The 15,112-nt window shown below is 52.1% G+C and overlaps 1 protein-coding gene across 1 annotated transcript in view; it reads left to right on the forward strand.

The window, feature by feature from the left end:
• pdhx (pyruvate dehydrogenase complex component X) overlaps positions 1–15,112 on the forward strand; it is a 55,185-nt gene that overhangs the window by 14,427 nt on the left and 25,646 nt on the right. The window contains exons 4-5 of the mRNA XM_064311992.1: positions 5,574–5,785; positions 7,953–8,051. Coding sequence (XP_064168062.1) covers positions 5,574–5,785; positions 7,953–8,051 — 311 coding nt within the window. The remainder of the gene's footprint in view (positions 1–5,573; positions 5,786–7,952; positions 8,052–15,112) is intronic.

Here is a 15,112-nt window from a genome sequence, read left to right on the forward strand (position 1 = left end):
GTGCTTTCGCGGTTCAGATGATCCTGTTACACAGTTCGATGGAGGCCAGGGTTAGAGAGGGAGGCGGAGCCTGCACGCCCGGACCCTGCCGATCGGTCACAGATGGGACCCTCAGCCAAACCTAAATTTACGCTCAGGGCTTTCCCAGATCAGGGCTTTCCCAAACCAGCGGCTGCATTATTCACCCACTTATGATTTTGCTCTTTAATTTATTTTTCCGTGAGTTTGAATCTTTTTCGGAAGGGACCCTGAGGAGAGGGTAACACTCTCAGACTTCACATCCAGACTTTATTAGATCCAAACAGGGGAAGACCGAGGAACCAAAGCCTAACTTACGGCAGCTTACTGGGTCCAACTGGACAGCATGTATGGTGTGTGTGTGTGCATAATGTGTGTATGTGTGCATGTTTGTGTGCATGTGTGTGCTTGTGTGTGTGTGTATATGTGTATGTGTGTTGTGTGTGTGTGTGTCTGTGTGTGTCTGTGTGTGTGAGCGCACGTGTGTGCATATGTATGTGTGAGTCTGTGTGTGCATGCATGTGTGTGTGTGTTTATATGTGTGTGTGTGCGCACATGCATGTAGAGATTGTTTCTTCCCTCACACCCCTCTGCGCACACACACGAAGAGCCTGCCCCCCCCCCACTCCACTCGATGGGGTGGTGCAGTATATTTTTAGCTTTAATCACGGGGGGGGGTTGTGACCCTTTAGGAGTTCCCTGGTGTGCCCCCAGAGGAGGGGTCAGTTCAATCTATCTGACCTGATGTGGAAGGCTGTGGCATAGAGCACCGAGCGGTGTCTTATTCCCTGATGGGGAGAACGAGGTTCCCCTCCCCCCTCCTAATAAGGATCTGCAGTGAGAGGCATGGGGGGAAGGGGGGGGGTGTTTATGTCTCTCTTATGAAATTCAGTGGAGTTTTCCCGTGTCTCTTTCTGCCCCCCAGGTCCACATTTTTTAAAAGTGAAGAATTTTTCAGACCCCCCTCCCCACACCCCCACCCAATTAACAGCTGCAGGCTTTTTTTTTTAGGAGGGAGCAAGTGCACCATCAGCTAGTGGGTCGGCTGGGGGGAGCACGCAGAGCGAGAACACGAGATTACCCCGGGGGCTGCCCGGGGGGTGCAGTGGAGCCTGCCAGCCAGCAGGTGGCAGCATCGAGCGCGGGAGAAAGGCCTGCGGCTGAGAAGCCTTTCATTCGGCCGCTGGGGAGAGGAGAAGGGGAGGGACTGTAGTACCCTGTCAGATGACTGAATGATACAGCAGCAGCTTCCTGAGAAAGCACAATTAAACCGGCCCTCCCCCTGTAACTGCTGTTTACCGAGAGTCTAATAGCTGGTTTGGAAGATTTTGCTGTCTTACCAGACAGCAGCACTATGGATGTGTGTCCTGCGGTAGTTAAGAGCAGTGTGCAGTATGCAGTGTGCTCTGATTGTAGTGTGCAGTGGCTAACCTGGCTGTGCACCTGTGTTATGTGTGTGTGGCTAACCTGGCTGTGCACCTGTGTTGTGTGTGTGTGGCTAACCTGGCTGTGCACCTGTGTTATGTGAGTGTGACTAAACCTGACTGTGCACCTGTGTTATGTGTGTGTGTGGCTAACCTGGCTGTGCACCTGTGTTGTGTGTGTGTGGCTAATCTGGCTGTGCACCTGTGTTATGTGAGTGTGGCTATCCAGGCTGTGCACCTGTGTTATGTGAGTGTGACTAACCTGGCTGTGCACCTGTGTTATGTGAGTGTGGCTATCCAGGCTGTGCACCTGTGTTATGTGTGTGTGACTAACCTGGCTGTGCACCTGTGCTATGTGTGTGTGACTAACCTGGCTGTGCACCTGTGTTATGTGTGTGTGTGGCTAACCTGACTGTGCACCTGTTATGTGTGTGTGTGTGTGTGTGTGTGACTAACCTGACTGTGCACCTGTGTTATGTGAGTGTGGCTAACCTGGCTGTGCACCTGTGTTATGTGAGTGTGGCTATCCAGGCTGTGTACATACATACATACACCATTAAATATCAAGTAACCAGCAGGTCCCTTTCATCCTCTCTTTTTCATCCCTCGTTCCACATGAAGGTGTAGAAGAGGTGTATTTTTGATGCGTGCCATCTGTGCCGCGTCTGTAGCTGTCGCCATGGCGAAGCGCGTCTCTCTCCCCAATTAGATCATTAAGCGCTAACCGCGCGCCGACGGGCTGGAGGAACGGCCCTCCCCCCGCCCGGCCCTCCCTCCGCCTGGCCCTCCCCCCGCCCGGCCCGGCCCGTTAATTAGCCCACTGCCATCATCAGGGGATTAATCCGCCTGGAACACCATCGCACATACAGTTACACACGCGCGTGTCACAGGAACACCATCACACAGACATTTACACACACGTGTGTCACAGGAACACCGGCTGTATCGCACACACAGTTACACACGCGTGTGTCACAGGAACACGGCTGTATCACACACAGTTACACACGCGTGTGTACAGGAAACCGGCTGTATCACACACCTTTACACACGCGTGTGTCACAGGAAACCATCACACCACATTTACACACGCGTGTGTCACAGGAACAGCAGCTGTATCACACACATTTACCACGCGTGTGTCACAGGAACAGCAGCTGTATACCACACAGTTACACACGCGTGTGTCACAGGAACACCGGCTGTATCACACACACAGTTACACACGCGTGTGTCACAGGAACACCGGCTGTATCACACACACATTTACACACGCGTGTGTCACAGGAACACCATCACACACACATTTACACACGCGTGTGTCACAGGAACACCGGCTGCATCACACACACATTTACACACGCGTGTGTCACAGGAACACCGGCTGTATCACACACACATTTACACACGCGTGTGTCACAGGAACACCATCACACACACATTTACACACGCGTGTGTCACAGGAACAGCAGCTGTATCACACACACATTTACACACGCGTGTGTCACAGGAACAGCAGCTGTATCACACACACAGTTACACACGCGTGTGTCACAGGAACACCGGCTGTATCACACACACAGTTACACACGCGTGTGTCACAGGAACACCATCACACACACATTTACACACGCGTGTGTCACAGGAACACCGGCTGTATCGCACACACAGTTACACACGCGTGTGTCACAGGAACACCATCACACACACATTTACACACGCGTGTGTCACAGGAACACCGGCTGTATCGCACACACAGTTACACACACGCCTGTGTCACAGGAACACCGGCTGTTCCTCCGGCTTCTACACACGCTGGGTGTGTTTTATGAGTGTGTGCAGCGTGGCCATATTGGTCTGATTTCCATGGCAACGGCCTGCTCTGGTCACACACCTGTTCTGGTCCATGACATAATGTTTATGTGTAATAGAATGACCATGGATGTCTGCACTGTTTTCTTTGATTGGATTTATGCAGTAATGATTTTAAGAATGATCAGGTTGCTGTTGGCCCTAATGTAGATTTCTGCGCTTGTGTTCTCACTGTAAGCAGCTCTAGATAGGAGCGTGTGGCAGTGATGTAATGATTACAGGTGTGTATCTGATAAGAGTGTGTGGCAGTGATGTAATGATTACAGGTGTGTATCTGATAAGAGTGTGTGGCAGTGATATAATGATTATAGGTGTGTATCTGACACAGCAGGGGCAGTGCTAATGACTGGATCATGAGCTCATTACTGATCCACATTTTCACCATCACAATAAGATTTTTCTCTCCGAATGTTTCTCTCCCTGCTTCTCTCTCCATCGTTCTCTCCCTGTTTCTCTCTCTCCTTCTCTTTCCCTCTCCCCCCTCCCCGTTCATCGATCAGTGAGTGAGAGAAAAGGGCACCTAATTAAACCTGATTTACTGAGACTGACAGAAGCACATCATTCGTTTTCACTCCAGCACATCGAGCTGCTGCCCCCCCCAGCTCTCTCTCTCTCTCTCTCTCTCTCTCTCTCTCGCTTCCTCTTCATCTTCCTTCCACATTTCTTTAGAAAATAATCTTTTGCAAGAGAGGGGAATGGTGTATCTATAGATTTGCTCTCACTACAGTCATTTTTCACATTTTGATCGCCAAATAGATTTTGGAAAGTGATTTCACATATAAAGGAGAATAATAATGAGTTGTAATAATAATATAATAATATTGTAATTATTATTGTTGTTATTTTATTTTACTTGGAATGCCGTACTATCCAGGCCTGTCTTACTGAAACATCCTTTCTTAATTCAGTGTACTTGGACACACCTGCTGACTGATCTATCTCAGGTGACAGATCTGCTGACTGATCTCTCAGGTGACCGATCTGCTGACTGATCTCTCTCAGGTGACAGACCTGCTGACTGATCTCTCTCAGGTGACAGACCTGCTGACTGATCTCTCTCAGGTGACAGACCTGCTGACTGATCTCTCTCAGGTGACCGACCTGCTGACTGATCTCTCTCAGGTGACCGACCTGATGACTGATCTCTCAGGTGACAGACCTGCTGACTGATCTCTCTCAGGTGACAGACCTGCTGACTGATCTCTCAGGTGACAGACCTGCTGACTGATGTCTCTCAGGTGACAGACCTGCTGACTGATCTCTCAGGTGACAGACCTGCTGACTGATGTCTCTCAGGTGACAGACCTGCTGACTGATCTCTCAGGTGACAGACCTGCTGACTGATGTCTCTCAGGTGACAGACCTGCTGACTGATCTCTCAGGTGACAGACCTGCTGACTGATCTCTCAGGTGACAGACCTGCTGACTGATCTCTCAGGGGACTCAGGGGGCTGCAGAGCAGGGGAGCAGGATTGTGTAAAATGTACGCTGGGTTTTAAAAGTTTAAGACTCTCCCTGTTCTCATGGTTTATCTTTCACTCTATTTTCTCACTCCTTCAGAAAACATTTACCCAAGCACCCCCCCCCCCCCCCATAGGATGACCAGCACATACTCCTGCTTTAGCTCTCATCAGTGGCCTAAATGAACCAGCCTTTGTGAAAATCAGAGGTTTACATTGGCAGCAAGGGCTGGGTTCAGTCAGACCTCAGTGAGCCTCGCCAAGCTTCAGCTTATGTCCTCTTTCAAGTCTACTGGTGAAATCAGCAGTGGAAACTCCTCTTGATCTGTTTCGCGAGGTTGAGAGCAACCTGCATTGTGGTTGCCTGGGGATTTAGCCTAATCGCACTGGAGAAAAAAAAGACTGCTCTTACAGGTCTAAGCGAAAGGGGTGTTCCTTCTGTTTTATCTTTAATCAGCACCTGCGAGTCACTGGGAACATTCTAGAATAACTTGAAGTGTACATCGCGTGACATCAGCCTTAAATAAACAGCAAACAGCTCATTACCTTCATGTGTGAAATATGCATGTAGTCATCGCCGGGGGCAACAAGTGGCTGCTAGGTGTCGAGGAGTTGAAACTAAAGGGGGCGGGGGGCCACAATTTGAAAGCACACTGTACTTTACTGAACTGTTGCATAACATTATGCTGTGTGTATGCGTTTGGGCAGTTTGCACATGCTGCACATGCAGAGGAAACCACTGCCCCCATTTCCATAAGCCTCCTCTCTCTCTCTCTCTCCCTCTCTCTTTCTCTCTCAGATGGAGGAGGGTAGTCGTGGTGTGCGTCTGGGCACACTCATCGCCCTCATGGTGGAAGAGGGCGAGGACTGGAAACGGGTGGAGATCCCGCCCCCCGAGGTGGCTCCGCCCAGCCCCGCTGGCCCCACCCCACAGGCTATAGCTCCGCCCCCTGCCCCGGCCCCCGCCCCAGCCGCTCAGGCCGCCCCCAGCGCAGCCCATCCCGGGGAAGAGTGAGTGACCGTCCCGCACCCCCCCCGCCCGGGACCCCCATCTCACAAAGTGCTGAGCTGCGTCCTGGCAGCGCTGGACGTGTTTACACCCTAAACACCGCCCCGCCACCGGGGGGAGCTCAGCTGCACTTCAAAGCCGCACACATTTGATTTGCAAACAGCGCTGTGCTGAGGCTCAGCGTGCGCTAGTTCTCTAAGGGCCTAAAGAGTGGTCCTCTTTTCTTTTTGGTTTGTTACCATCCTTGTGGAATATTAATGAGACTGAATCAAACAAGCACACCTTGTTTCTAAAGTATTGTTCTTTTGTTCAGGTAAGCCCAGGTCCTGATGTGTAATAGAAGAAAGGTGTCGGATGTTTTTTGAAGAAAGGAAGTTGTAATCGTTGCATTTGAATTACCCACAATGAACCAGGATCAGGGTCGATTCTACTTCAGTGCAGAAAATTAATTGCAAGTAAATTAACTCCCTGAGAACTCACCCGTTGTACATTATTGGAGTAGTTTAAATTGCGCAGTGGATTTGAGCTGATAGCCTGAAGAGAGATGGACTCATCCCCATCCCTGCAGTGCATGGTTGGGTGTTGGGTGTAGGGTGCAGTGTGCACGGTGTAGGGTGCAGGGTGCAGAGCAAGGGTGTAGGGTGAAGGAGGTAGGGTGAAGGAGGTAGGGTGTAGGGTGCAGGGTGTAGGGTGAAGGATGTAGGGTGTATGGTGCAGGGTGAAGGGTGCAGGGCACGGGTGCAGGGTGTAGGGTGCAAGGGGGAGGGTGCGGGGTGTAGGGTGTAGGGCGCGAGTGTAGAGTGTAGGTGCAGGGCGCAGAGCGCGGGTGCAGGGTGTAGGGTGCAGGGCGCAGGTGTAGGGTGAAGGGTGAAGGGCGCGGGTGGAGGATGGAGGGGGCAGGGCGCAGGTGTAGGGTGCAGGGCGCAGGGTGTAGGGTGCAGGGTGCAGGGCGCGGGGCGTAGGGTGCAGGGCGTAGGGTGCAGGGTGCAGGCTGCAGGGTGTAGGCTGCAGGGTGTAGGGTGCAGGGTGTAGGGTGCAGGGCGTGGGGTGTGGGGTGCAGGGCGCGGGGCGTAGGGTGCAGGGCGTGGGGTGCAGGGCGTAGGGTGTAGGGTGCAGGCTGCAGGGTGCAGGGCGTGGGGTGTAGGGTGCGGGGCGTGGGGTGTAGGGTGCGGGGCGCGGGGTGCAGGCTGCAGGGTGTAGGCTGCAGGGCATAGGGTGCAGGGTGCAGGCTGCAGGGTGTAGGCTGCAGGGTGTAGGGTGCAGGGCGCGAGTGTAGGGTGCAGGGTGTAGGGTGCAGGGCGCGGGTGTAGGGTGTAGGGCGCGAGTGTAGGTAGGGGCAGGGTGTAGGGTGCAGGGCACGAGTGTAGGGTGCAGGGTGTAGGGTGCAGGGCGTGAGTGTAGGGTGTAGGGTGCAGGGTGCAGGGTGTAGGGTGCAGGGCATGAGTGTAGGGTGTAGGGTGCAGGGCGTAGGGTGCAGGGCGCAGGGTGTAGGGTGCAGGGCGCGGGTGTAGGGTGCAGGGTGCAGGGTGAGGGTGCAGGGCCGGTGTAGGGTGCAGTGGCAGGGTGCAGGGTGTAGGGTGCAGGGCATGAGTGTAGGGTATAGGGTGCAGGGCGCAGGGCGCAGGGTGTAGGGTGTAGGGTGCAGGGCGGTGCAGGGTGCAGGGTGCGAGTGTAGCGTGCAGGGTGCAGGGTGCAGGGTTCAGTGTGCAGTGTGCAGGGCGTAGGGTGCAGGGCGCAGGGTGCAGGGCGAGTGCGTGCCCGTGTCTGGTGCTGGTTCCTGTACACATTAAGCTGGGAGTTGACCTGCTGGTGTTCCGGGTCGCCGCAGACAGGTGTACGGTTTGCGGGCGGTATAGAATGTGCTCACTGCTGGAACACACACCACGAACCGTGACGGGGTCAGGACCGCAGACTGGGGGGGGGCAGTCACCATGGAAATGTGTTCATGTGAGGGGGGGGCTATGTCAAGCAGGATTGAGCCCTCCTCCCCCCCCCCCATGAGCGGTGACTCACACCAGTAAACCCAGTGACAGACTGCTGTGAAAATGTCTGTTCAGGGGGTAGACACTCTATGTGGAGGGGGGTCTCAGCTAGGAGCAAGCAAGCAAGGAGCAGGAGGCTGCTGATTGGCTGACGGTTTGTGTGCTGTGTCTCTCTGTCCAATCACAGGCTAAGACTGAGCCCGGCTGCCCGCCACATCCTGGACACGCTCGGGCTGGACCCACAGCTGGCCACGCCCACTGGCCCCCGAGGCCTCGTCACTAAGGAGTGAGTGAGGGGACACTCCCGGCGGGGGGGGGCGTGGGTTAACAGGAGTAGGGCCCCCCGATAGGGTATGGTGGGGGGCTTGTCTACCTGGTTCAGATTAAAGAGTCAGATTTCTGGTAATAAGAGCAGGAACAGTATTAGTGATGGTGTTAGTAATAAGGAGCTCTGTAGGGACGGAGAGTGGAGTGTAAATGGTAAATGGTAAATGGACTGCATTTATATAGCGCTTTTATCCAAAGCGCTTTACAATTGATGCCTCTCATTCGCCAGAGCAGTTAGGGTTAGGTGTCTTGCTCAAGGACACTTCGACATGCCCAGGGCGGGAGTGTCTGAGGGGTGCAGGGGTGAGGCGTCTCAGAGGCCGGGAGGTCTGCCGGGAGGAGGGCCGGGGGGGTGGGGAGGTCTGCCGGGGGGTGGGCCGGGAGGAGGGCCGGGGGGTGGGGAGGTCTGCCGGGGGGTGGGCCGGGAGGAGGGCCGGGGGGTGGGGAGGTCTGCCGGGGGGTGGGCCGGGGGGTGGGGAGGTCTGCCGGGGGGTGGGCGTGGCAGTGAGCGCGGGTCGGGACCGTCCTGCATCCGTCCCAAAGGACAGGAGCCCTGTCGTCTGAGCGCGCTCACACCTCGGAGAAGGCGAGAACCGCGGCACATCACCTCTAATGGCCGCCCGCAGTCGCACGGCCTTCTGGGAACCGCGGCTGACGATGAATCCCTCCACTGGGGCCGTCGTCGGCACGGCAACATCACACCAAGGAGACTGCTGGGGAATCTCATTAGGGGTCTCTGTCTCCAAGGCAACCCAGTCTCCAGGATCCGCCGTGCCCATGGAAACGGACTGTGCGTGTCTGTGTGTTTGTATGTGCTGGAGAGAGGAGGAAGTGAGTGACAGTGGTTCCTCTTTAGAGTTAAAGGATGTGAGATGTCAGACCCAGAACGAGGCTCGCGCTCTGTGGCGCTCGGTGAAGTTCGGAGGTAGCCCAGCACACAGGAAACATGGCTGTGCGGAAGCGCCTGCCTTCTTACTGAGCCAATCAGACGCCATTCCTCAGCGAGCCGCTGACTCAGTGGCTGAGCCGGGCAGAGCCATCGCTGTGGTTTCTACAGAGGAACCTTGTGAAGAGTCATTGCGTTAGAGGAAGGGTCAGTGCGCTCCTCTTCCTCATTTCAGCGCGTTGGGGGGGGTCAGCACAGTCACCCCCATGCTGGAGCAGTGTGCAGGGAGGAGGCGGGGGGGGGCTGTGCTCTTCAGTCCTCTGATGAGCTCATGCACACTAACCCCACAGCATGGTGCTCAGTGTTAATTCATATGGATCCAAATGGGATCGAATGTACCGTGTGTTCAGTGATTTAACACTGGACATCATGCAGGTATTGCACTTCCCTAAACCCTCTTCCCTCCGCACCCCAAAAGGCAACTGAGGAGCTTTTAAAAGTGCTCTCTGTTTCTCTCTCTCTCTCTTTCCCCCTCTCCCTCCCTCCATCACTGCTTCGCGCTCTTTGTTCCCCCCCCCGCCCCCCCGCCTCAGATACGATTCAGACTTGGGCAGGCTCCTCCCCTTTCCTCCTGTTGTTGGTGAAGGAGCTAAAAGCGATCTGAACAGAATGTACGTTACAGGAGAATGACCTCATCGCCCGTTATATAAGCGGGGGAGGGGGCGGGGGGAGAGGGGCTACAGGTGAGCGAGCAGAGTGGGGGGGGGGGGGCTATAGGGGCAGGGACACGCCCGTGGCTTTTCTCTTTTCTTCCAGCTGAATTCCACGCCCCGGCCCTCTTACCACCCACCGGGTTTCACTCATTTTTTCGTTGACGATAGCGAGCGGGGGGGGCGGTCGATGGTGCCGGTTTATGATGTTTGCGTCTGAGAGCGTAAAGAAGCGCGTGATGAATCCCCCGGTAGTGCTAACGACACGCTCCGCTCTGCTGCGTCTGCAAACGCAGACTTTCACCCCTGCAGGTGCGTCTCAGAAACGCCGAGGACGAAACCAGGCTAACAGCGGCACACCGAGTGCAGCGCATTGTTTAGGGATGGACTTTCCGACCCACAATGCACAGCGGTGCGTGGAAGTCGTGTGTAAAGGCAGGTGCCCATTGAGGACGGCAGGAGGGCAGTCAGCCAATCAGACGGCGGTACTGTGGAGACCCCGCCCAGGCCTGGTGCGTGGGCCGGCTGAGGGGAGCAGGGGGCTAAGACACGGGGGCACCGTCTTCCCCAGATACTGGCAGTGGGGGGGCGGGGGGCGGGGCTGTGGGGGGCGGGGCTGTGATCAGAGCACACTGTGTTTGTCCTTGACAAACAGGATTGCGAAATGACACTCGAGCCTCCGGACTGCTTATTTTCCTCCACTGCCTGAGGCAGGGCCTTCACATGCTCAGCACACGTTTCACACGCGTGTGCGCATACTTTTGCGTGATTGTGCATGCGTGTGTGTGTGGGTGTATACATACTTTTGTGTGTGACTGTGCACGTGTGAGAGACTGTAAGGAGAAGCCAATACAGTGCGTGTGGTGGGTGTGCATATGTATTAGTGTGTGTGTGATTGTGTGTGTGTGTATTTTTGTGTGTGATTGTGAATGTGTGTGCTTATGTACTTTTGTGTGTGATTGTGTATGTGTGTGTGTGTGTATTTTTGTGTGTGATTGTGTGTGAGTGTGCATATGTATTTTTAGTGTGTGATTGTGAATGTGTGCGCGTATGTATTTTTAGTGTGCGATTGTGAATGTGTGGGCGTATGTACTTTTGTGTGTGATTGTGTATGTGTGTGTGTGTGTATTTTTGTGTGTGTGTGTGCGTATGTATCTTTAGTGTGTGATTGTGAATGTGTGCGCGTATGTATTTTTAGTGTGTGATTGTGAATGTGTGCGCGTATGTACTTTTGTGTGTGATTGTGAATGTGTGAGCATATGTATTTTTAGTGTGTGTGTACTTTAAAGAAGTCAGGCCTTTAATGTACAGTGTTGTTCAGTAATTCCACATAATGAACTCTGTAAGAACACTCAATCGGATATTGTTACTTTTGAAAGATGGATGGACGGATTTTTCCAGAGGGGGACACTTTGACCTGCCCTGTCTGCTCTTTGTGTTGGGTATTGGCAGCTCTGTTGTGCATGTTGCTGTTGCAGGCTTGTGTTTGTGCAAGTGGTGCTGGTTTGTAGCGTTAGTTCTGAATTTATGCATGTGTGACGGTACCTGCATTTGTATTTTTGTGTTATTTCTGAGTGTTGGTGCCGTGCTTATGACTGGGATTCTTATTCTATGCCAACACTTTATTTCTTTTAATAGCTAAGTCTTTATATAACTTTCTGATATTTTGTTTTGCATTGTTTGGCATCACACATTAACCCAAGCTAACTTCATTTCCAGGTTTTATTTTATATTGCATGGTTTTTATTTGATAAAGAAACGGCTGTTGATTCAAGTGAGTTTTAATGAGTGTAGCAGTTATATCAATTTGTGTTTGTTCATACGCGTGTGGGTGGTGTGTGTGTGTGTGTGTGTGCTCGTGCATGCACATGTGTGTGTGTGTGTGTGTGTGTAGGTGTGTGTGTGTGTGTGTGTGCTTGTACATGCACGCGTGTGTGTGCTTGTGCGTGTACATGTAGGTGTATGTGTGTGTGTGTTCATGGACATGTGCTTGTGCATGCAGGTGTAGGTACGTGTGTGTTTGTGTAGGTGTGTGTTTGTGCATACACACGTGTGTGTGTGCTTGTGCGTGCACGTGTAGGTGTGTGTGTGTGTGTGCCCAGGTGCATGCAGTAATAAGTGCCTGTGGTGTGTGCTGGTGCCTGAGTGCCTATCCAACACACATCTCTGCAGCCAGTGCCCACGTCTTATTTCTACAGTTGTGGCTGATAGTGCCTGATGCACGGACCAGTGTCCAAGCCTGTGTGTCTCTGAGCCCCATGCAGCAGGTGGCTGTTCGGCTGTGTGCATTATTCCGTGAGATTTTCTTTTTTCTTTTAAACATTCAAAACAAGTAGTAGACTGGGGGGCAGGGCGAGGAGGGTGGAGGGGCAGGATTAAGACAGCAGGTTTGATTTATTTTGGGGGGGGTAGGGGGTAGCTTTTTCCTTTTTGTTTTTTTTTTGTTTGAAGTACAATCGGGGAGTTGAGTGAGCTCACATGTTGAGTCTTGCAGCTGCCTACCCCTTTGTCAGGTGTGAATAGCGGAGGGTAAAATCTGATTCGATCGCGCCCCAAGACTCGAGAAAGAGGAAAAAAAGGGGAGGGAAAAAAGGAGGGAAAGTGCATGGGTACAGGTCTGCCCTGGGGCTCATGTATGTTTGCAGACCTGGAGTACGACTCTGTCAGTTAGACCCTAAAACCCCCCAATAAACGAGCTGCCATAACAACCAGCTAACAGGCAAATGAGCTTACTCTTGTGGCACACAGGACGCGTTGGAGCCTGCCGTTTTGGTGTGTGAGCCTGTCGTTTTGGTGTTTGAGCCTGCCGTTTTGGTGTTTGAGCCTGTCGTTTTGGTGTTTGAGTCTGCCGTTTTGGTGTTTGAGTCTGCAGGTTTGGTGTTTGAGTCTGCCGTTTTGGTGTTTGAGTCTGCAGGTTTGGTGTTTGAGCCTGTCATTTTGGTGTTTGAGCCTGTCATTTTGGTGTTTGAGTCTGCCGTTTTGGTGTTTGAGTCTGCCGTTTTGGTGTTTGAGTCTGCCGTTTTGGTGTTTGAGTCTGCAGGTTTGGTGTTTGAGTCTGCCGTTTTGGTGTTTGAGTCTGTCGTTTTGGTGTTTGAGTCTGCCGTTTTGGTGTTTGAGTCTGCAGGTTTGGTGTTTGACTCTGCCGTTTTGGTGTTTGAGCTGCGTCGTTTTGGTGTTTGAGTCTGCCGTTTTGGTGTTTGAGTCTGCAGGTTTGGTGTTTGAGTCTGCCGTTTTGGTGTTTGAGTCTGTCGTTTTGGTGTTTGAGTCTGCCGTTTTGGTGTTTGAGTCTGCCGTTTTGGTGTTTGAGTCTGCCGTTTTGGTGTTTGACTCTTACGGTTTGGTGTTTCAGTCTGCCGTTTTGGTGTATTGCAGGGTTTTCAGAAACGGCCCCCTTTACCCCTGTATCCAGGCAATCTTTGTGCCGGGTCTGTGAGCCAAGGGGGGGGGGGGGGTTATTTCGGTTTAGTATTCCAGTCACCTCCTCTCAGACATCCAGAATCTCCTCTGGTATGGCTGTCAATGGGGAGCGTTATAAAAGGGAGAGAGCAGTGTGAGAGAGAGAGAGAGATAGAAAAGTGTTAGATTAGAGAGAAAAGAGTGTTGAATTAGAGAGAGAAGAGCGTTGGATTAGAGAGAGAAGAGTGTTGGAATATAGAGAAGCGTGTTGGATTAGAGAGAAAAGAGTGTTGGATTAGATAAGAGAAGCGTGTTGGATTAGAGAGAGAAGAGCGTTGGAATATAGAGAAGCGTGTTGGATTAGAGAGAAAAGAGTGTTGGAATATAGAGAAGCGTGTTGGATTAGATAAGAGAAGCGTGTTGGATTAGAGAGAAAAGAGTGTTGGAATATAGAGAAGCGTGTTGGATTAGAGAGAAAAGAGTGTTGGAATATAGAGAAGCGTGTTGGATTAGAGAGAAAAGAGTGTTGGAATATAGAGAAGCGTGTTGGATTAGAGAGAGAAGAGTGTTGGATTAGAGAGAAAAGAGTGTTGGAATATAGAGAAGCGTGTTGGATTAGAGAGAGAAGCGTGTTGGATTAGAGAGAGAAGAGTGTTGGATTAGAGAGAGAAGAGTGTTGGAATATAGAGAAGCGTGTTGGATTAGAGAGAGAAGCGTGTTGGATTAGATAAGAGAAGCATGTTGGATTAGAGAGAGAAGAGCGTTGGAATATAGAGAAGAGTGTTGGAATATGGAGAAGAGTGTTGGATTAGATAAGAGAAGCGTGTTGGATTAGAGAGAAAAGAGTGTTGGAATATAGAGAAGCGTGTTGGATTAGATAAGAGAAGCGTGTTGGATTAGAGAGAAAAGAGTGTTGGAATATAGAGAAGCGTGTTGGATTAGAGAGAGAAGAGTGTTGGATTAGAGAGAAAAGAGTGTTGGAATATAGAGAAGCGTGTTGGATTAGATAAGAGAAGCATGTTGGATTAGAGAGAGAAGAGCGTTGGAATATAGAGAAGAGTGTTGGAATATGGAGAAGAGTGTTGGATTAGAGAGAAAAGAGTGTTGGAATATAGAGAAGCGCGTTGGATTAGAGAGAGAACAGTGTTGGAATAGCAGATGTCTGCAGTCTCTCTAACAGCACGTATCTGTTCTGTTAACGGCAGCTGTACCTGCTCTTCCGTGTGTTCCAGATAAAAGAACACACGTGTACTGTGAACGGTTTGCCATGTTACCCCCATTCACGGCTGGAATGGGGAAGCAAAACATCCACTTTCTAATTTCCTCATTTATGCATCTGTTTATTTAGTGTGACAGACCATTTGTTTTAAGCTTTAGGTGCAGACAGGCCGTGTCTTACACGCTCACATCCTCGAGAATTTCTACCTGTGTTTCCCCGTCTTTCACACGTATGGCACAAAGACTTTTTTTTTTTTTTACTTTTCTCCTTGGTCTCCTTTCTTCTATTCAGACGGTCCTCCCACACAAAGGTGGGCTGGCCTGGAGCTGCCATCTACATGTACCTGCCTGCTGCTAATCCGGACAAACCGCCCCAGCACCCACCTCTCTGTAATTATTAAATCGCTCTTAATTAGTCCTGTGGGGCCCCCGTGTGAGGAGAGAAGAGCGATTGGGGGGGGGGGGGGTCTAGCCTAAGCGAGCGCAGATGCCTGTAAACATGCAGGGAACAATGGAAGGGGAAAAGAGAACAGGCTTGAGGAAGAAGGATGGAGGCGAGGTCTTTGTGTGTGACAGGACTGGGTGGAGAGCGGTGTAGGACAGACAAAGAGCTGCTGTTTACTGCACACAGGGGCCCCTGGGGGGGGGAGGGGGGAGGGAGGGGGAGGGAGGGGGAGAGAAAGAGCACACCTGAGTGCTGTCCACCACCATATTAAACCAGGACAGCCCCTCTTTCTAAAGCTAAGGTGGTGGGCGGGAGAACGAAGGAGCACATCTTAACCCTTTGAAGAGCACGTTCTTTGGAATGTT

Source organism: Anguilla rostrata, chromosome 16 (genome assembly GCF_018555375.3).
Source record: "Anguilla rostrata isolate EN2019 chromosome 16, ASM1855537v3, whole genome shotgun sequence".
Lineage (NCBI taxonomy): Eukaryota > Metazoa > Chordata > Actinopteri > Anguilliformes > Anguillidae > Anguilla > Anguilla rostrata.